Source organism: Pundamilia nyererei, unplaced genomic scaffold (assembly GCF_000239375.1).
Source record: "Pundamilia nyererei isolate P.nyererei 1_Seehausen unplaced genomic scaffold, PunNye1.0 scaffold00057, whole genome shotgun sequence".
NCBI lineage: Eukaryota > Metazoa > Chordata > Actinopteri > Cichliformes > Cichlidae > Pundamilia > Pundamilia nyererei.
This window is the reverse complement of record NW_005187458.1, coordinates 1,713,007-1,734,201: the sequence shown is the minus strand read 5'-3', so window position 1 is coordinate 1,734,201 and position 21,195 is coordinate 1,713,007. Positions and strand designations below refer to the sequence as shown.

Below are 21,195 nucleotides of genomic sequence, written 5' to 3'. Positions count from 1 at the left end.
GAGGAAAAGAGGTCAGGATTCCAAATTTACTCTCAAAAGTTTCCCAAAGCTAGTAAGGTTTGTGAAACTAACAATACAGGCACAAGTATTAAAACTCTACGGAAAACTCAAAGAAAAGTTACTTGATGAACCACAAATGTATTTCATTGAACTAATACCATGTGCAGGTAAAAAGCATTGCTTGGTGATTGTTGACATGTTTCAAAAAATAAAATACTTATATTGATGATAAATTTATTTGTATAGCACTTTTCAGATCACTGGGATACAAAGTGCTTCACAGTTTGAATAAAAGCCACACACTGAAGATAAGTATGCAGACACATAACCAGACATAATCAACCATGTGATAAGGTTTTGGAGGCTCGCCTCTATATGTATGTAGATGGATGTTAAAATCACGTGCAATAATTCTTTTATCTGTGCTGAGCACTAAAAAAAAGTCTAAAAAGTCTGAGAAATCAGACTATAGATAATCATTTCTAGTTCTTAGTTCCTTGTTTAATTTTGTCAGTTCTCCTTCTCATGTTTAGTCTCTCTGTGTCCTCCCTGCATTCCTTTATTTTTGTCAGTTTTGTCTCCTTGTTTGTTTCTGGTCTCTGTCTCTGTATTTGTTTACTTTTGTCTTAGTGTCAAGTCTGAAACAACAAGGGTGTGCGATGTGCTCTTCGCTTTCCACCTACAGCTTCATTGGAATGCAAAGTAAAAGGGTTAAAAAGTGCCCTTCATCAACAAGAGCACGTCCAGCTCCAACTAAGTTATGTGCAGAGTGAGACTCCTTGTCACCAATGGGGTATCAGCAATGGAACACACACACCTGTTTAAAGAGTTTTTGTTTTGTTTTTTGTTTTTACTTAAATTATTGGTGTGACTTTTCTAATCATTTTTACACATGATAAACATTGAAATGACTCACCAAACATCACAAACAGCGTGTATCAGTCACTCAAGGCACTCCTTTGCTGAGAGTTTCAACTACCCTTCACTAGTCCTGATTTTATCAAAAATAACTTGTGGCTACAGTAATCGAATTTCACAACCAATTCAGTAACAAATTACTTGTGCAGAATCTGTATGGCAGCTAGAGTTATAGTGACTCTGGTACCTGATACATGACAAACCTGATCCTCATTTCCACAATAAATATTACAATTCCAGCTGTAATCTCCTTTGTGATAACTACTACACAAATGATGGATTTTGATAAAGCACCAAATGGCTTTCTTAACTGGTCACGTCTCTCATGAATGAACAAATTAATCTTAATCCCTGGTGTGAAAGAGCTGGCATTTTTGGAAGCTTAATTTTATCAGTACTCCTATATTTTGCATCCAAATATTATACTATAAAAGTGATAAAAAATGATTGAAAGGATGGAAATGTAATGGAAAATTTGTGATTCAACTCCTCGAACCTCAGCATACTATTGGTTTGTAACGTCCTTGTACAAAGACAGGGGAAAAAACAAACAAACTAGCTGGATTCAAGGTCTTGATGCATTGCATTATCAGTCTGGTGTCTACATGATGTTGAGAGTTTATTCCCTGTGTAGACAAAGATTGCATCTGGGCAATACGTGTAAATGAGCTGTTATTATTGTGTTTATTTATCAGTGCTTGTATGAAGCCTTTTCAATTTATTTTACCAAAAGAAAGCGTAGTATCACTCTATGATATTCTTTGAGTGTTATGAAAAGTGCTATGAACCAGTCAATTTACCAATATTTAAAAAAAAAATAGATTTTAAATAATTAAATAACAAAAATGAACTCACTATATTCCAAATTTGAGTTCATGGTAGAAAAACGTGGAACTGACACACAGAGAAAAGTGAACATAAAACACTTGCAGACCTTTAAGTGCTCCATACCAAAGATTTTATTATCTTAAGCATAAATGTTTTTCCCCAATACATGCTTTACCATTGATATTAGGCCACCACATGAGTGTTCAAATATATGGTAATAAATGGATTGAGTTTTTACAATTTCTAACCATTAAAAATTATACATTCAAAAGGAAATGAATGAAACCCTAATACAACATTCAAACAACTGAAAAATGTCAATGAATTACTGAGTTGAAAGTGTGTGAACATGCAACACAAAACAGGGTCCCCATGTTATCCAACATTTACTTCTAATTGCTTCCTATCTTAGGAATATAAATCTTATGAATTCCCCTGTGCCTCCACATCTAGCAAACAGAGCAAAATCAGCCCACTCAAGACAACAAAAGCTACAGGTAAAGCCAAACCAGTTGAAGCTGGTATGAAGGAGAGCAAAATAGGATTTTCCCTATACCACAGCAGGACTACTTTGGAGGCTTTAGTTGCACAGTGTTAGTAAGGAGCCAGCTATCTTTAAGCTGGAAGTAGTCCCATCAGTCACTCTCTCACGTTCAGATAGTCCAGTTAACATACACACGCATCATAAAGTTTCCATATTAGAAAGAAAACAAACAAGTTAAAATAATGGTTATAACAAAGTTATATATTTGTAGCCATTAATTCAATTTTATTTATTTAGAGCCAATTCACAACAACCAGTGTCTCAAGGCACTTGATATTGTAAGGTAAAGCCCCTACACTAGAAACACCAGCAGTCATGACCCCTACAGCAAGTGCATTCAACAACAGGAAAAAAAATCCCGTCCCATTTAACAGGAAGAAACTTCTGGGAGAACCAGGCTCAAACTGGGGCAGTCGTTTGCTGAGACCAGTTGATAATGAGGGGAAAGAGAAGAGACCAGAAAAAAGACAGGACACAAGGAAATAGTAGTGGTTTATAAAGTGAAAAGAAAAGTGAAAAGACCTTACTAGTATTTATTGTAATGTGTTGAATACTGTATTAAACAATTTGCAATGAACATTTCATTTACTATCTGTACTATTAAACATTTAAACCATTACAAAGATCTTTTGCATGTTTCCATGTAGCATACAAGAAAATTAAGCAGCACAGCTCCCACCCGTAACCTCATATGCACATAGTGAAGTCATAAGAATAGACCTGGAACATATCTTTGCCAAAAGTTTGCACTTTTGCCTTTCTCAGTTAAGTGAATTTCTCCTGTACTTTGTGGGATACAGGGCCAGCGGATACTGTAACAGTAGAGGACCCAAACTTACTGGTCATAGAGCCAGTGGATTGGCTGTCCTTGTAGAGAATTCTTTCAGAGCCAAAGACCTCAGCCTTCTTTGGCAGACCATTTGCATCTTGAACAAAGTTCTCTCTGACCATTAGGATTTTTTGAGATCCAGGAAGGTCTCCTGGTTGTAGAGGACCTCCCTCAACATAGGAAGCCTGATTCCCCTTCCGCACTTTCATTGACCCTGCAGGGACCTTACCCTCTACAACCTTCATGGTCTGAGAGCCAGACAAGTTTGTAGCTTGGATCAAGTTTGCATGACTCCGCTGGGCACCACTGTTATCCACCAGCACCATGGTGGGCTCCTGGGCTTGTCCACTGGACAAGAGAGTGTTTCCCTGAACAAATACTCCTTGGGCAGGTCCAGATTGCGTGTTGTTAACCAGTATCAGGCCTTGAAGGTTGGTGGTTGGTGCTTCAGCCAGGATCATAGTGTTCTGAACCTGTGGTTGGACTACGTAATGCATTGGCTGCAACACAGGAGTGGTTGTGTAGTAGACAGGCTGCTGTTGCTGTATTAGGACCATCTGGCCTTGATTTGCCAACCCTCTTGTCATTGTATTCATCCCTTCCCTCACTGCAGTTGTACTTTCCTTTGCCATTTCAGAATGCTTGGTTGTCTTCACGACCATACTCTGCTCCACTTTGGGCATGGTTGGCTCCAGTTTGGGTGGAGGGGACAGTTTTTGTACACTCACTGAACTTGAAACTGAGGCTGGAGGATTGTTATAGACATTAGACACAGGAGGTGGCACTTGTTTGTCATCATAAGAAATTTTCTCGCCTCTGCACACCTCCGCAAGAGTCTTGAACTTTGGTCCAAGGTTATCAAGAAACTGAAGATCATTGTCTGACTCCAAAAGGCTACAGCAGCCTACTGAGCCAGCAGAGGACCCTTGGCCCTCATAATCATACACCAACAAACCATCTTTCACGCCAAGGTTATCATTTCCATCAGTGACTTTCTGTTGAAGTAAAAAGGACACCATTATTCAGATAGTATTTTTCATGTCAACTCTTGGTACGTGCAAGGAATTTTTATGAACAACTAAATACGTTTTCAGCCTTAAGGGCTAATCAAAACACGTCCCTATAATTAATTCAAATCTCTGCTTTGCTTTTCATTAGCTACTGAACCTTTCCAACTCATGAGATTTCTTACCTGATCGTAATATTGCCTCAAAAAGTGGTCTGGCAGAGCCATCCCATCATAAAGTCCTACACCTCCCAACGATTCTCTTGTCTCAGTCTCAGAGTAGAAACCACTTGGATCCTGTTGGTTCATGCCCCAAATTTCTTTTCTGTAACTACCTTGGTAGTTAGCCCCGTTCAGCCTATTAATGGATCCAACAGATTGTGCGAAATCAAAACTGCCCAACGCATCCATTGCTACAGGTTTTTGAGCCATGGCTACATTTAAGACATCTCCGTCCAGTTGTGTTGGCAAGTTCAGTAGTGGCACGTCCTATAATTGCGCCAAAAATGTACATGTTAGTACAAAGTTAAAAATCACTTTGACACAACTTTCATGTAGGCATCACCACATTAGCCAATATTCTTCAGTGCAGTGAAGAAAATACAATTCTCACCGTGTTCTCTCCCTGACGTTCAGTATGGTAGTTGATGAGATGTGACTTTGTATCAAATGGCATCTCAGTAAAGAGGTCTGGGAAGGTTGCAGCACCTCCACATTTGCAGAAGAGTAGCAACAACGGAATCACTGTAAAACCAAGTTTTAATTAACCTTAAATGTAAGGTATGAGGGTGCAGTAATCCTTCAAGGAAGAAGCTATAATTTATATACACAATAAAGTAACAATAAATGTATCAGTCTTACATCTGTCAGCAGCAGCTGTTTATTTAAAAAACTTTAAGGTGGTTTCCCTCTTCTCTTAATTATCCAAAATTAAAACCAATACATTATGGCAATTAGGATGAATTAACACTTACACAACAAGAGTAATAGGCCCAGGAGTAACAGCCCAATGCCTGCAGGTCCCAACTTCGCTTGTTTGCTTGGCTGACCCTTGGCGCCTTTTTTTCCACACATGATTCCATCCTCACAGGTGCAAACTTCAACCTTGACTTTCTGTGGATCTTGACACATGTGCCCCTGCTGATCCTTCACCAAAAATTCCACCTCATAAATACCAGGCCAAAGAGACTCCCGAGACCGCAAGATAGCTGCAGTGTCTGTCAGAAAACAGAAAAATATGTGAAACAAAATGAACATGAATTAGATTATATAATTTCTGTAAAAATTGTGGTGGGATTGTTGCTACTGCCTTAATAAAATTCAATTCAATTTTAATTATCCAACAGTCGCCTCAAGTTGCTTTATATTGTAAGATAGATCCTACAATAATACAACAGAGAAAATGGCAACAATCATATGACCCTCTGAGCAAGCGCTTTGTCATGAGTGGGAAGGAAAAACTCCCTTTTAACAGGAAGAAACCTCCAGCGGAACCAGGCTCAGGGAGCGGTGACCATCTACTGAGACTAATTGGGGTGAGGGTAAGAAGACAGAAAAAAAGACATGCTGTGAAAGAAAGAAAGAGATTAATAACAAGTATGAGTCAATTCAGAGAGGCCTATTAACACATAATGAGTGACAAAGGTGACTGAAGAAGAAATCAATGCATCATGGGAATTCCCCAGCAGCCTAAGCCTAATGCAGCAAAACTAAGGGAGGATTCAGGGTCACCTGATACAGCCGTAACTATATGCTTTAACAAAAAAGGTACTGTACTTGATCTGGGGTTTGCTGCTTAGTTAGCTAAAACAAATCTCAAAGTAGCCAGCATATTAGGCTACAATTGTACTGTGCCTAATAACATGTCTAATAAAGTTGGTAGGGGTGTAGCTGATGATGTAGCCAGGTACACAGGTGCACCTTATATAGTACATGGTGTGGTACTTATACAGCTGTGGTGGCAGGGAAGGGTTTTTGGAGCTCCAACATGTGAGAGGTGAAGCTGTGGATTCAGGAGAAGTAGTGGAGGAGGACTGGGTGGCAGTCTTTACTTTCATGACTATTTACATTGTAGATTCTCACTGAAGGTATCAAAACTATGAATGAACACATATGGAATCATGTAGTAAACAAAAAAGAGTGAAACAACTCAAAACATGTTTTATATTTTTGATTCTTTAAAATAGCTACCCTTTACTTTGCACACTTTACATTCTCTCAATGAACTTCATGAGGAAGTCACCTGAAACAGTTTTCCAACAGTACTGAAGGTGTGCCCCAGAGAGACACTTGTTGGCCCTTGTGCCTTTTCATTCTAAAACATCTAACTGGGTTCAGGTCAGGTGACTGTGGCCATCTTGTGTGGCACTTCATCAATCTCCTTCTTGGTCAAATAGCTCTCATACAGCCTGGAGGTGTGTTTTGAGTCGTTTTTCTTTTGAAAAATAAATGATGGTCCAACTAACTCCATACTGGTTCAGTGTGTCTGCTTGTTGCTGTTCCTGAGTGGTGGTTTCTTAGCAGCTATTTGACCATAAAGGCCTGATTCATGCAGTCTCCTCTGAATAGTTGATGTAGAGACTGACTCTCTGCTGGAACTCTATGGGGCATTTAGCTGGGCTCCAGTCTGAGGTGCTGTTAACTTGGAATTTCTGAGGCTGGTGACTCAGATTAATTTATCCTGAGCAGCAGAGGTGACTCTTGGGCTTCCTTTTCTCATGTGAGACAGTTTTTTTTCATAGCGCTTGATGGTTTTTGCCACTGCACTTGGGATACACTGGGATACATTCAAAGTTTTAGCAATTTTCCAGACTGACTAACCTTTAGTCCATAAGTAATGATGGATTGTCATTTCTCTTTTCTTAGCTGATTGGTTCTTGCCATAATAGGAATTCTAACAGTTGTCAAATAGGGCTAGTCACTTGGTTATAGTGTTCCATGTATGCCCTGCCTGCTAGCATCTTGCACCCTGCTGTTATGTGCTGGACTCAGGGGCACCTTTACACATCCTACACGTCGGGTCTTACCCGGTGTGATAGACCCCAGCCTCTATGGATCTTGTGCTCAGAGCTTGTTCTTCTGCTGCCATGATTAGTGCCTCTATGCTGTCTTTCAGTCCAGTTTTGTCCAGTCACTGGTAGGATTTCTGAATGTCAGCCACTTCCTTTATCTGCCGGTGCTACATACTGTACAGGGGCCTGTCCTTCCATGATGGTTAGTCCTCCTTCTTGGGTTTGTGCTGCCTGAGGTATTCACTGATCACGCGGTTGATCATGATCATCTTCCTGATGTACTGGTGGACATATGTTGTCTCAATATGGAATGTTGTACTGACACTCACTAGTCCCCAGGTTCCTTTCTTCCGTATAGCACACAGTTTCAGGGTGCTGGACTTGTGGTGAAACCCTCCGTGCATGGTCAGGAACTGCCTGCTCTTGACGTCAGTGACTTCTATCTCCTCCTGTGGCCAGCTTATTGTCCCAGCAAGGTACCTGATTACAGGCAGGGCGTAGGTGTTGATGGCCCGGATCTTGTTCTTACTGTTCAGTTGACTCCTCAGGACTTGCCTGACCCTCTGCAGGTACTTGGTGGTTGCAGCTTTCTTAGTGGCCTCTTCATGGTTCCCATTTTCCTGTGAGATTTGAAGGTGCTTGTAGCTGTCCTTAATGTCTGCAATGTTGCCTTCTGGTAGTTTGATCCCCTCAGTTCTGACTACCTTCCCTCTCCTTGTTATCATCCAACTATATTTCTCCAGTCCGAACGACATTCCAATGTCGCTGTTGTACATCCTGGTGATGTGGGTCAGTGAATCAATGTCTCATTCGCTCTTGGTGAACAGCTACATCTATGTAAATGAGGTCGCTGACAATTGCTTCATTCTGTAGTCGGTATCTGTAGCCAGTCTTGTCAGCGAGGAGTCAATCAAAGTTCCAAACATGAACTCAAAGTAGCTCCACCGTTGTTGATCCGTATTGTTGATCACTTCAAAAATTAGTTGGGGCAAACATTTTCAGAAGGTAAGTGGGAAGATTTCTCCAAGTGGTGAAGACGGCTGCACAAAGGGCATCTACTGTTTGGAGCTGTTGTCCATTTTTAAAAAAAATCCTTTGCCATCCATCCCCCAAATTTGTAATTGGATTTAGATTAGGGGAACATGCAGGATGGTCCAAAAGAGTGATGTTATTCTCCTTGAAGAAGTTCCTTGTCCTGCGGGCATTGCGTACTGCAGCATTGTCCTGTTGAAAAACATAGTCGTTAACACACAGACGAGGGCTCTCAATCATGAGTGATGGTCTCTGCAACATCTGGACATAGCCAGCAGCCGTTTGACGCCCCTGCACCTCCTGAAGCGCCATTGTTCCACCAAAGGAAAAAGCACCCGAGACCATTATGACGTCCCCTCCACTGTGGCGCGTAGAGAACATCTCAGGTGGCATCTGCTTGTCATGTCAGTATCGTTGGGGTCTTCCACTTGACTTTTTTGTTCCACAATCCTTAGGATCATTTAAGAAATTCCAAATGACTGTCTTATTGTGCCCCACCTCAGCAGTGATGGTGTGCTGCGAGAGACCATACTTGTGCAGTTCAACAACCCAACCACGTTCAAATTGGGAAAAGTTTTTTTTGCCTTTGACGTCAGAAGGTCATGACAGTGTGACCACCTGACAGAAAAAGACAATGAATCCGCATTTCTGCACAGATTTGGCCTTTTAAAGATATGTGGTCCTAAACTTTTGATCAGCCTATTTCAGTTTAAGTGTTGTTTTCAATAAATTGCATGCTCAAAAAAATGTTTTGTCTCACTCCCATTTCTCCTTGTAGCATGTTGAAAGCTCTACATTTTACCTTGTTAAGATCCAACCATGCAAAATATGATTTTTTGCCATTTTTCAAGTGGTCTTAAACTTTTGATCTGGACTGTGTATATATGTATATACATATACAGAAGTAAAAAGGAATCATGCAAATTGAAGTTAAATATAGTGAACTAATGTGATAACTGTAATAAAGTAGCTTTTGCTAGAAAGTGGTCAAAACTTTTATGTGAGAGGTCACAGGGAGAAGGTGAGACGATGCTTGGATGTCACATCAAGTGACTGGATGCAAATATTGGCCATGTGAAGATGGAAAGGTGGAGGGAAGAGGATGTATAAAACTCTTTGCAGGTAACCATTAGCCGTTATTTCTTTGTAGTTTTGTCATAGCGAGCAGAAGATCCTCTATAGCCAGAGCGTCTTCTCTTTCTTCCACTAAAACTTCAATAAAACCAATAGATATACAGCAACAATTTAGATTTGATTATTTAAGATTTTTACTTTTTTCTAAAATTTAAATTGATTTAATTATGTGATTATTATTAACTGATTGAGCCATTTGCTTTTCCCTTGCTAAATCACTTAAATAAAGCACCGTATCTGCGATTAAAGTTCATTTTGTTTATTTCAATTTTTTTTTGAAAACAGTTCGTCACATAGGTTTGTTGTGGTACTGTTTTGAAAGTGACCAATCACATTTGAGCCATCGTTTCCTTGGAGTCTATTTCTTAACTGTAAAAAGTCAGATAAATTTGGACAAGAAGAAGTTAACACAGAGAAGAGAGCAAGTACACACTCATCTTTGGCCAGTCGGTGGTTCAGTCTCTGAATGTACCACACTCATGATATTGTGGTGATGTTTTCTACTCACCATTAAGATGCTCCACTTGCCATTTTCCCTTAGTGCCTTCTGGGAGGATCTCAAACACAAAAGGAGGTCCATTGGGAAATGCATCCTCATCATTAGCGTTCACTATAACAGCATCCACTGTTGTGCACATAGTCTCCATGTTACTTGTCAAGATGGGGCAGTGGTCATTAAAATCCTCCACTTGGATGGCTATGGTGCCAGTGGCTGTTTTATCAGGTGTGTCTGGTAAATTTAAAAAAAAAGAAATAAAAAGCAAGAATTTAATGTTTTTCCTTTGATTATGTCCATTTTGTCAGAGATAAGTTCAAGAACTATTTGCTTTACTGTTACTATGTTTGGACAAAAAGTAAAACTAATATTGATTTTGTTTATTTACATGAATCTTACTCCTGAATAGCCATTTTGTTTTTATTCATGACAAGTCGGCATTATACAGACCGTACAGATGTATTTAGCCAGCAATGTGATGCACTTGTAGTTATGTTGCATTAGGTTTTTAATCATGCATCAATACCCTGACAGCAAATAATAATTTTTTTGTCTACAAAATATCAGGCAATTTGTTTACAATATTATGTTTAGTAAAAACTATCACCGGTTGTGTTACATTTATGTTTTTTAATTTCACAGTAAAGGAAGTTGGCTTGACTAATAAGTGAGAAATTCCCAGGGGTTGCAATTCCAAAGCTACTTTTCAAGGGTACTCCCCTTACGTAAATAATTTTTGAAGTGTCGGCATTTATACAGTAAAGCAGCATACCTTCTGAAACGCAGAGTATCTTGGCAAAATATGTCCCATTGACCAAGTGTGGAGATTCCCTGTCAGGCATCTTGTTCAGTTTGATCTCAGCTGTGACTGGGTCAATAGTTAGCCAGTTGTTAGGGTCGAATCCCTTAATATACCTACAGCAGAAGTAAGCTATATTGTTATTACGGTGAATGAAAGGTGAAATTGACACTGTAGTTTAGTTTTAGTGGCTTTAATGTGCACTTATTTGTATATGCACTGACCTGACATTTTGAGCGGGTTTCCTAGTGTCTCCATCTATTGCAGGGTAGCTGGCAATAACATCTTTAATGTTGAAGGAGGTGCTTCCCTCTGAGACATGAATGGCTTTAACTTTGGGATCAAACTTTGCCCCTTCAGGCTGGTTCTTCACATTGATTTTGATAGGATAGGTTTTAAAGGGTGTCCCACCAGAAATCCCAGCAGCTCCAGTTGCACCCCCTGCTCCTCCTCCACCCCCTGCTCCTCCCCCTGCTCCTCCCCCTCCTCCTCCTCCTCCTCCCCCTGCTCCTCCCCCCCCTCCTCCAATAGTTATTCCAGCACTTGTCCCAGATCCATATGGCTGAGCCTTGTTCCTCACAGATAGTCCAAGTTCAATGTCTTTTACATCTTCATAGTCCACAGCCTACACAGATGACAGACAGAAACAAAGATTATCTGTTACAATTCCTCATAATAATGACAGATGTTTGCATTTATTAATGGTCTTCCTGAGTTAAATGAAAACAATTAATCATTAATTATTCACAAACTTACTGCCAATTAGTACATGAGGTTAAAGAAAATGTCAAAGATATACAGAAATTCTATTCATAATTATATGGACAAAATTTTAGGCAGACCCAAAAACAGTCAGATAAGAGATGATGATCTCATGGGCATGCACTACTTAACTAACCGAAAAAATTTAACTATTTCACAATATAAAACATGTATTTGTTTTTCTGGACAGTACAGTTTGCCGGACAATTTGATCAAACGGACACTGGACTATTCCACCAGATTTGGTGTTTAAAATGCATATGCTCTGAGATATCAAGATTTCTATTTGCATTGTTTTTATGCTGTATTAAAGACTAGGATTAATAATAATAATAATAATAATAATAATAATAACAACAACAACATGTTTCATTTCAAACTGCAGTACCTTATCAAGCATTAGGATTCCCTCGTTGGTGTTGGGATCTGTTTTAATGCTAAAATACCCAGCCTCGTTGCCCTTGACAATATCAAATACAGCTTCCCAGTTGTCAGTGCCTTGCAGGTCCAGGTCCTGTGCTTTGATTCTCATCACCTCCACACCTTCTGTGTTCTCCTCAATGCTACCTTCATACTATAGGTGGAGAATATAAAAAAAAATCATAGGGGTTATTTCAGCAATATGTTGCATATATTTGTAAATAACTACACAGTTGATTTAAAAGAGAGCAAGAAAGAAAACTACCTGCTCTTTTTCCAGAGTTGGTAGGTTGTCATTCACATCACCAACAGCTATTGTAACAGTGGCAGTTCCAGTGTTCCCCTCTGGTTTACCATTTCGGTCCTGACCTTTTACTGTCAGGATATACTGATCACATTTCTGAAATCACAGACCAATAAGTTACTAATTTCTTAGAGAGACTGCATCACACTTTACTGTAGCAATATTTCTGGTTAGCTATCCATTAGGTAGGTAGGCAAAATAGCTAACCAGGAACACTTTCAGTGATCAAAGGGAAAAAAACAAAAACTGTCCACTGATATAAATTTGGTGACTAGTATAGTCCATGAATTTGCCTTTGCCTCATGTTCTCCAGTGCAGGATTAGAGAAGGACCATAGGAGCTCGTACTAAAAAGACTGTTTCTCTAACTCCAAGTCTCTTTGTTCTGGTCACAAAGAGACCAAAGTTTCATGATTTTTCCCCCCAGCTTCCACACAGATCAGATTGAAGTTTCATTAGTCACTTTGTTCTAAAACTTCCCATTTACAAGTATAAGTCAGTTTAAGTTATTGGTGTTTGTTCTGTTTCCCCTATTGTATGTAAATATTATGGCCAAACCACTATAAAGGTAACCCTGCAGTGTCTTTGTGGTTAGGTCAGTTTGTGCTACGTCCACACTAGCCCGGATAGATTTAAAAATGGCATTTTTGTCTGAAAACGCTCCACATCCACACTAGCGTTTTCAGTCGTATTCACAGAGTTGTGCGTCCACATTGAAACGGCTGAAAGCGCTTATGTTCCAGTATTGCGCATGCGTGAAAAGCAAGAAGATTCGGCCTGCCTCATTTCTGTCTGCCGTTTATTTACTTTCCATCTCTTTGAAACGTCGCGGCAAAATGTTGAGGAAAAGCACAGAGTTTTTTTAAATGGACTAACAATGAGGTGGAGTTGTTGCTGCGAGTAACACAAAAGTACAAAGTTGCAAAAGTGAGTGAGAATTAAAGAATTTGAAGAAAAGCTATCTGGAGCATGTACATACTGAGAGCGTTTTGAGTTTTGAGAGCGTTTTGAAAACGCCATCTCAGTGTGGACGGGAGGCCAAAATGGAGAGAAAACGATGCGTTTTCAAACGAAAATGCATTAGTGTGGACGTAGCTTGTGAGTTAAGGTGGATATACTTTGTTTGGTTAGATACGGTTTTTTCCAGTAGAATTTATATTTAGTAGACATCTTTGAAGGGCCCATAAATTATATTTTGAACTTTGTCCTTTTGAACTTTTTTTTAGGGTAAAATAAAAATAACACACACACAGACACACACACACTTTGAAATCCAGAGTTTTCATTAAGCACCAAAATATATTACATATCATGTTTTAACTGTTTAAAAGGTTTAATGTTTGCAAACTTTCTCATATTTTCTCCGTACTCACGGTCAGGTGTTCTGTAAAAATGCTGTTCTAAGCAGTTTACTGAATATATAGATAACCAAGTTGTTTGTTGAGATTAGGGTAAGGCATATGTATAAAAACAGAATTCAAGAGTGTGGAATTTAACAACAACAACAAAAAACAAATTACCTGAGCTGCAATAAAATGGTTAATAACCAAGATGATAATTATTTTTGGCAAATAATAGGAATATCAGTTGATTAACATCACTGCTCATTACTCTAATAAACATTATGTATTTACTGAACTTGGACTTTAAAATTCAGATGCTAGAATAATTATTCTAACATCTGATTGTATTATTAATAATCATATTATGATTATGATTCTTATTATCATTAAATATCAAAATTCAAATAAAAAATTAACTACATAGCTCTGAAACTGGTGTGGGGTTTAGTTCATACCTCTCTGTCTAATTTGTTTTTGATGAAGATGGACCCGTCACTGTTCATGTAAAACATGTCATGAGGTGGTGTCTGGTCTATGATGGTATGAAAAACCTGGGAATTGGGATTGTCTGGTTCATCGGCATCCGTTGCCGCGACTTTCATAACAAAAGTCCCTGTAAGCATATCAAGGAATGACATTTTAATTTTTCAAAAAACAAAAACAAACAAACAAAACCTCTCTGTGGCATCTTCAAAAGTTGAGACTACTACGACCTGGATGATGGAGAATCTACACAGACAACATCAAGAGTTCTAGTATCGCCTAATACCTTCAACACAACCCATCTCACAGCTGATGTACATTAAAAAAAACACCCTGTTCCATAATACATTGTTTAGTTTGAGTATAACATTACATTTAAGTAAGTTCAACCTGTAAGCAATGTAACAAAAACAAAAACTTTGTTTTCATTTATTAATTGAATATTAGTCATATGGGAATATGGAGTCATCACATGCCGGATAGTGATTAGTGAGGAATTTTCATAAAAACGAAGCACTAACCTCTCGGTGTAAGCTCATCCACACGCCCAGTATAGACATCTTCAAACACTGGTGCATTGTCATTCTGATCAGTAACCTTGAATCGTACGTCGATGTTTTCCTCTGCCAGAGTGCCATCATTGTACCTAGCAACACCAGAAAGCTAAAATTGGAAACCTCGTTAGGTTTAATTAAGACGTTACAAATATTTATGTGAACTGTTGATACGGAATGCACTGAAGTCATGATGGAAAATAACCGTTTTGTCTCACTCACATTGTACATACTGATGAACTCTCTGTCAAGTAATTGGGTCACACGAATAAATCCAGTTCTTTCGTGAACTACAAACACATGGAAGGGATCTTGGTTTGCGCCACGGCCATTCAGGAAGTATTTGAGATTTCCTTTACCATCATCTAAATCTGAATGAATCTGAAAATGAGATGAAAAGCTAAGCATAGCATAATTCACAAATATGTCATAATCATAGGACAATAACAACAACAAAGACAACACAGATTCCTTATAGATTCCTCATATCTTAGTATGTTAATGCTAAAAACCTTAATATATTGTATATCATGATTTTCTAACCCTAATAAAAATTATTTTTATCAATTTAATTAAAATAAAAAATTAAAAGATCATCAAAATAAAAAGGAATAAAAAACTAAATCAATGACTCACCCTGGCAACAGAAGTCTTTTGTGTGTGGTCCACATTTTCCTCCAATTTCAGTGGTGGGGGAAGCCAGGCTCTTTTTCTTCTTATTAGACTGTCTCCAGATTTGGCTTTCGTCACAACAGCCTGGACCTGAAATACAACACATACGCTTAAACATGTTTGGAGAAATCACCAGCCATTTAAAGAAAACAAGAACACCCATTTTTAATCCTTGTCAAGCATTTCTTGGAATTACTGTCTGTAATTTAAAACCTAGAGAGATGCTTAAAGATCAGGTTTTTGTTATATATCAGTTTGAAAAACCTTAAAAGCAACAGTCTGCAATTGTTTATCAATCTTCTTGTCTTTAGCAGGTAAAATATGACTTGGCGAATAATTCACTCACAGCAGGAAAGTTTCAGGTCTTTACTTTCAAAAATTCTTGCTTTGGCTGAGTTGTCACACATACATGCTCGCCACACACACACGTATACATGTATGTATGTATGTAAATATGTGTGTGTGTATGCATGCATGTGTGGCGTCTCAGCCAGCCAACAAACTCTGCAGGATACATTGTGAACTAATCATAAATCAAGATGCTATTAAACTGTGCATGTAAAAACACACACCTTGCAGGGGCTATAAAGCTGCTAGCTTTCCCAGTAAACACAAAAGCTGACACACCTCTTGCCACTACTGGAAAGGTTCAGTTGAAGCATGTAAGGTAATAATGAGAAGAAAAGTAAGGAGTGGTTGTATACTTTTACTGCCATCAAATAACTCATTCAGAGCACTTAAAAACAACTCTCTATTCACTTGAAGAAATCTCTCTGAGGTCAGAACCTTATTTCCCACACTTTTATAACTATGAAACCAAATGTATTTATTATAGTGACCTAATGGTTTTTCAGAATGTAAAGTGAAGAATCAACAGTTATAGATAATAATAACATTCAGTTATGAACAACAGAATTTTTCCTGAGAGTTTTTTACTTTTGAGTTTGCGGTCTGAATGCCAATAGCTATTCCATCCGAATTACATCTTGATTCAAGCAACACCAAACAACTTTAGTTCGGTAAAAAGGTAAAATAGTACAAAGGGGGAAAAAAAGCTCAGGCGTGTCCAAGCTGGCCTAGTTAATGCAGAGGCTGAACTAGAGTGTATTTCAGTGTTGTGCCAAAAAGCGACTGAAAAAAAAAGTGATTTCAGAGTTTTCTGTGTGTGTTTTGTAGTCTACAATGCTTACTTATACTGTTAAATAGACCTTAGTGAACAGGATTTATGAATGGGTTAGATTCAGGGGTCTCAAACTTAATGAGCTGTAGGCCACTGCTTGCGCAGTCTTCTCATTGGAGGGTTGCTTACGTGTTCAAATAGTATGAAAAACCCCCAAGAATACACCCACAAATATGTCTAAAAATGCAGTGTTTTGTTTTTTTAAACTTTAAATATTGTATAACAAGAGAAAACTGCAAACATGAGTGCAAATCTTTTTTCCCCCTCACTCTTAACTGAAGCCTTTCAGTGAATTACCAAATACACAAACTGATACTCTCTTTCTGCCTAGACACGGTCCAGCACTTCTGCTATGATTTTGTTCGTATTTAACAAAATACAAATGCAGACATAAGAGTACACATTAGGTTTTGACTGTTAGTGAGAATTGTTTTCTTTACAAATAACTGTTACTGAACTAACACACCCGGTCCTTCAAGATGTTTGTACTCTCTGCTCATATTGCCTTCATATAAAATATATACTTTTTGCTTTTTACAGAACTTATTTTAACATTGCACTCAGCAACAAACAAATCCTCCCAAAGAAAAAACACCTAAAGGGTCAAATCGCATTATATTTGTTCACAGCAATATACAGTAGGGGTGACACGGTCGTAAGTGGTCCCTGGGCCGCGAGTTTGAGACCCCTGGGTTAGATATAAAATAGAAGAACTATTCATTTTTGAAGTATCTTTATGACTGCATCATTTTAACCATATTATAATCAATCCAGTCCTCCTTGGTAACCTATCACATCACAGTTCTGCTCTATGTGTTACAACTTCTGCTAGCCAGCTCTCTCCCGAAAAATAAATTTTTAATGTCAATGGCACTTTTTGCCGGGATAAATAACAGGATAAGTAACAGTCACTTTCCAAAAATTGATTAGAGCTTCTGATAGGGATGCTCCCTCTACCTCAAAATTACTTGATATATTTTAGGAGAGATGTGTTTGATCTATTTTTTGACAGATTATAGATCAAGCAAGTCATTTATAACAGTTTAAATGTGAGCAATCATTTTATGGCAAACACCGGGGTCTTGCCAGTGAAGCTGCCCCCGACACAATCTGTTTCCCCTTCTGGAGCGCGCCCTGGGCAAGGACAGCGGATCCAGTCGACTCCGCCTCAATTCCAACTGATATTTTACTTTAGTAAAAAAAGTTAAAGATGAATGTCATTACATTGCCGTTCATTTGTTTGGGTCACGACAGAAAATTATACATTTATTGTTGTCACGTTGTGCCGGAGGGGATTATTTCAGCAAACTGAGGACGTTTTGCCTGATAAGCGCATAATCACGTCTGCGGGAAGTCGACTTTTCTAAACTAACGCTCAATATACCAGATTCTCAAACCAGGTTTGTCAATGATTTGGACAGGGGGAGGAAATTGCGGCAGGTTCAGCTTGATATTATTTATAACACATATTTGATTTTATTTATTACAAATTATCTCCAGGATAACTACCTTGACACGACATCACGTTTTAGCAGACGATCACTTTTTAGCACCGGTTTTGCTTCATATTGCCTACTGAAATCACGATCATGCTAATTTTACTATTCATAATTGTGATTAGATTTAAAAATGCTTGACTATAATTTGTTGTCTTTAATCTATTATACATTTTGATTGATTTCTGTTTTAAAAAGACGAAAAACCTAAATAATAAAAGCAACAAAAGAATCACATTATGAATTAAGCTTGTTTCATAGAAAAAAAACTACTTTCCATATGAAAGTCTTTTCTAATCGACACAAAAGTCTTTCTGGACTCACCACAAAAAGTAGCAACACAAACACGGGCCAACAAATCCGAATCATGACTGAAGAAACGTCTCAGGGGAGTCTCCCAGCGGCATGGAGAGTTTCTTACTGTCTGGATAAAAGCTCTCAAACGACTATCAATTTCACTGGCATCTACTTAAGACTTGGAAAAGAAAAACATCACGCCAACGCCAACAACTTTTACTGCGATACAAAAGGCAAGTGGGCGTTACACGCACTCAACAAAGGCAACACCCTGGCTGTTTCGTGCAGGTGTGGCATTCACTGAGCGCATGCGTGTAACCTGCCAAGTGCAAAGTAAGCTACACCCAATTGTTCTTATAAGCTCATAAACATAAAAAACGCATAGCAACACAGGATACCTTACAATTTTAAAGATAATTTAAACATGTGAAATTATTTAAATATAAAGCGCACCATTCGGTTATAGTGAAATTATTTACTCCTGCACTAACCTCACCAGGCGGATGGATAACACTTCCCTTCCTTTTCTTGTTTGTGTTTGTGTTTTTTGTTGGCTCCCCTCCCGGGCCCCTGTTTCCTCCTTTATGTGTGTGCGTGTGTGCGTGTGTGTGTTCATTCATGCGTGCCAGTTTATGGGCATCATCAGGCCAAAAGGTATTTCCCACGCTGAAGCCAGCCACACCCGTCTTCCATCAACACTCACCAGCTGCCACTGAGTACCCTCGTTAGTGGCAACTATTTAATTGTGTGGCCGACCTTCTGTTGATGCTGGATTGTTGAGTGGAAATTATCTTTACGTGTTGTGACTGAGTACACTAAACTAACCTCTACAGTACATCTTGTGTTGTTAGGAACCTAGAGAGGAGTGTGTCATGGTGGGAGTGGAGCGTTTGTAATTATCCAAGGTTGTAGCCAATTCTTTGAAAGTGTTTCACTATTGTTCACATTCTCACTGTAAATAAATGTATTGTCTTGGATCAGAAATTCCTGCATTTGGGCCCCGTTCTTGCCATGCACCCTGATATAACGACCCAGCCTGGAATGGACCTAGCGGACAGTCCACAGCAATAACACAGCTCAAGGTGTTTTATTGTTGCAAGCAGACCAACTGCATCTCCATGAGAAAATGTTTAGAGTTTTAAGGTGTGTTTCAGACCCAGTGCTCCAATGTTGGAATTTTTTCACCTCCACCATCAACGCTACATGTTGCTGCCTCCTGTCCTCTTCCTCCCTCTCCTCCCCCTGTTCCGTGGTAGCAGCAACTGCAGACACCAGATAAGTTTTCGGTAGAGTTGGAGAAAAGTGGGGGATTTCTCACCCAACGTGCGCTTGTTTTTAGGCAGCAGAATCGCATCTTTTCCTCAGACAGTGCCAAGGTTTCATTCATGGTGGAGCTGCTGATGGGACAAGCGCTAAAATGGGCTCAGGTGGTACTCAAAACTGACGGGGAGGAGCAGGCGATGCAGCTCGGACCAGCTACGCTATCCCATTCCAACCGGGGGAGAAGACTGCTGGCGGGTGAGTGTTTCTGTTGTGGGAAAAGAGGACACTAAATTGATACTTGCCCGTCGCAGCCAAAAGAGTCTGCCTGTCAGTAACTGTGGGGATACTAGGGTTCACCACTCAAGATGTTTCCCTGCCTGGTCTTACCTGCCAAGAAAAATTACTGTATATGACCCACACTCACTCGTGCGCTGTGCTGATCAAAGGCTCTGAGACTCTTGCTCCGAGCCTGTGTCCTTCAATCATGCAGAGGAGGTCAACCTGTTTTTGTTCCATGCCCCTGGTACTCCATTGGTTCTCGGCTGTCCCTGGCTTAGCCATCATAATCTGCAAATCGATTGGGCTAAGAATTGCGTTTCTGGTTGCAGTACCTGGTGTTACAAAACCTGTCTGCAGTCCACTATGCCCAGTATTTCCATTACTGAATCTTTCTCCTCTGCCTCACCGTCCCAATGACTGCAGTATTAACTTATTTCCTGGTGCTCTATTGCCCACCAGTCGGCTGTATAGACTTTCTAAAGCCTGAGAGAGAGGCAATAGAGAGCTACATCACTGACTCACTAGCTGCAGGAATCATTTGGTCATCCAAACGTCCACCTTCATCTCCACAGTCTTGAACTGGTTCAGCTCTATGTAGTTCTGCTTGCACCAGTGCAACATCTGGTCCACCTCCTGTCTGTATGCGGACTGTCATCATTCTGGATCAAACCAATGAGAGTGATATCATCCACCAACTTTCGGAGTTGATGTGTTTCATCTGCGTTCGTCCTGCTGTTGTTCCCTCCGGGTTTCAGGTTTTTCCTAGATCTTTGTCTCTGGTTGCATCTTTTTGTTAGCATTCCTAGTTTAGGTTTTTCTTAGTTTAAGTTATGGCCATTCTCTTCTCTTGTTTGTATGTTGCCTCCTACTGTAAATAAAGCTCTCTCTCAGTAAGTCAGTCTTCAGTGTCTGCTCTTGGGTCCACACTCTCTTCTCTACACAATCTGCCTTGCAGGACGTGACAAAAGTACGAATTTTTTAGTAATTACACATTAATAAATAAATTCGATGAATAGACCACAAAAAACAAATGTTAATTTCTCACATATGCATTGAGAAATGAACATTTTTCCCAAACCAATTGGATGGAAAGCTTCAACGCTTCATTAGCCTTCATCTGGCTGGAATGTTGGGAGGCTGTTCTGCTCCAGGTTGCCACTATATTGGAGGTACAGAGCGTCAAACATGAAGTGGCAAATTCCAAGTCTTTCTATATTAGGGTGGAACTGAAAGCTTACCAAGTACTTAAAAAACAAAGGAGAGTTTGACAGTCTTTTGTTTGGTATTTTTATCATTGTGAACTAACTTCTATATTTGAATAAAATCATTAGAAGTAGTAAATAGAATATCTTTGTCATGATAATAGAAATATCGATTAAGGTTAGATGATTGATGCATGTATGGTTTGTTCTGGGGAGGGGGCTTAAGCTTTAACCTGTCTTCAACCTGGCAAGGTGGCACTGTAGGATTCAAGTTTTGACTAGTAAGGTTATTATCATTAATGAAAAACAACAAAATAACTAGAACTAAATAAACATTTTTGTTA

At 39.2% G+C, this 21,195-nt stretch overlaps 1 protein-coding gene across 1 annotated transcript; it reads right to left on the bottom strand.

Moving 5' to 3' along the window:
• Positions 1–1,859: 1,859 nt before the first annotated feature.
• LOC102194439 (desmoglein-2-like) lies at positions 1,860–18,315 on the bottom strand. Its single transcript, XM_013911146.1, has 15 exons — positions 18,135–18,315; positions 15,099–15,224; positions 14,685–14,843; positions 14,430–14,571; positions 13,881–14,038; positions 12,045–12,179; positions 11,748–11,933; positions 11,112–11,222; positions 10,822–11,078; positions 10,571–10,713; positions 9,811–10,032; positions 5,100–5,342; positions 4,739–4,869; positions 4,312–4,614; positions 1,860–4,114 (listed from the first exon to the last, which is right to left on the bottom strand). Exons 1-15 carry the CDS (start codon positions 18,177–18,179, stop codon positions 3,056–3,058), a joined length of 3,420 nt encoding a protein of 1,139 aa, XP_013766600.1. The 5' UTR covers positions 18,180–18,315; the 3' UTR covers positions 1,860–3,055.
• Between the last annotated feature and the right edge of the window lie 2,880 nt (positions 18,316–21,195).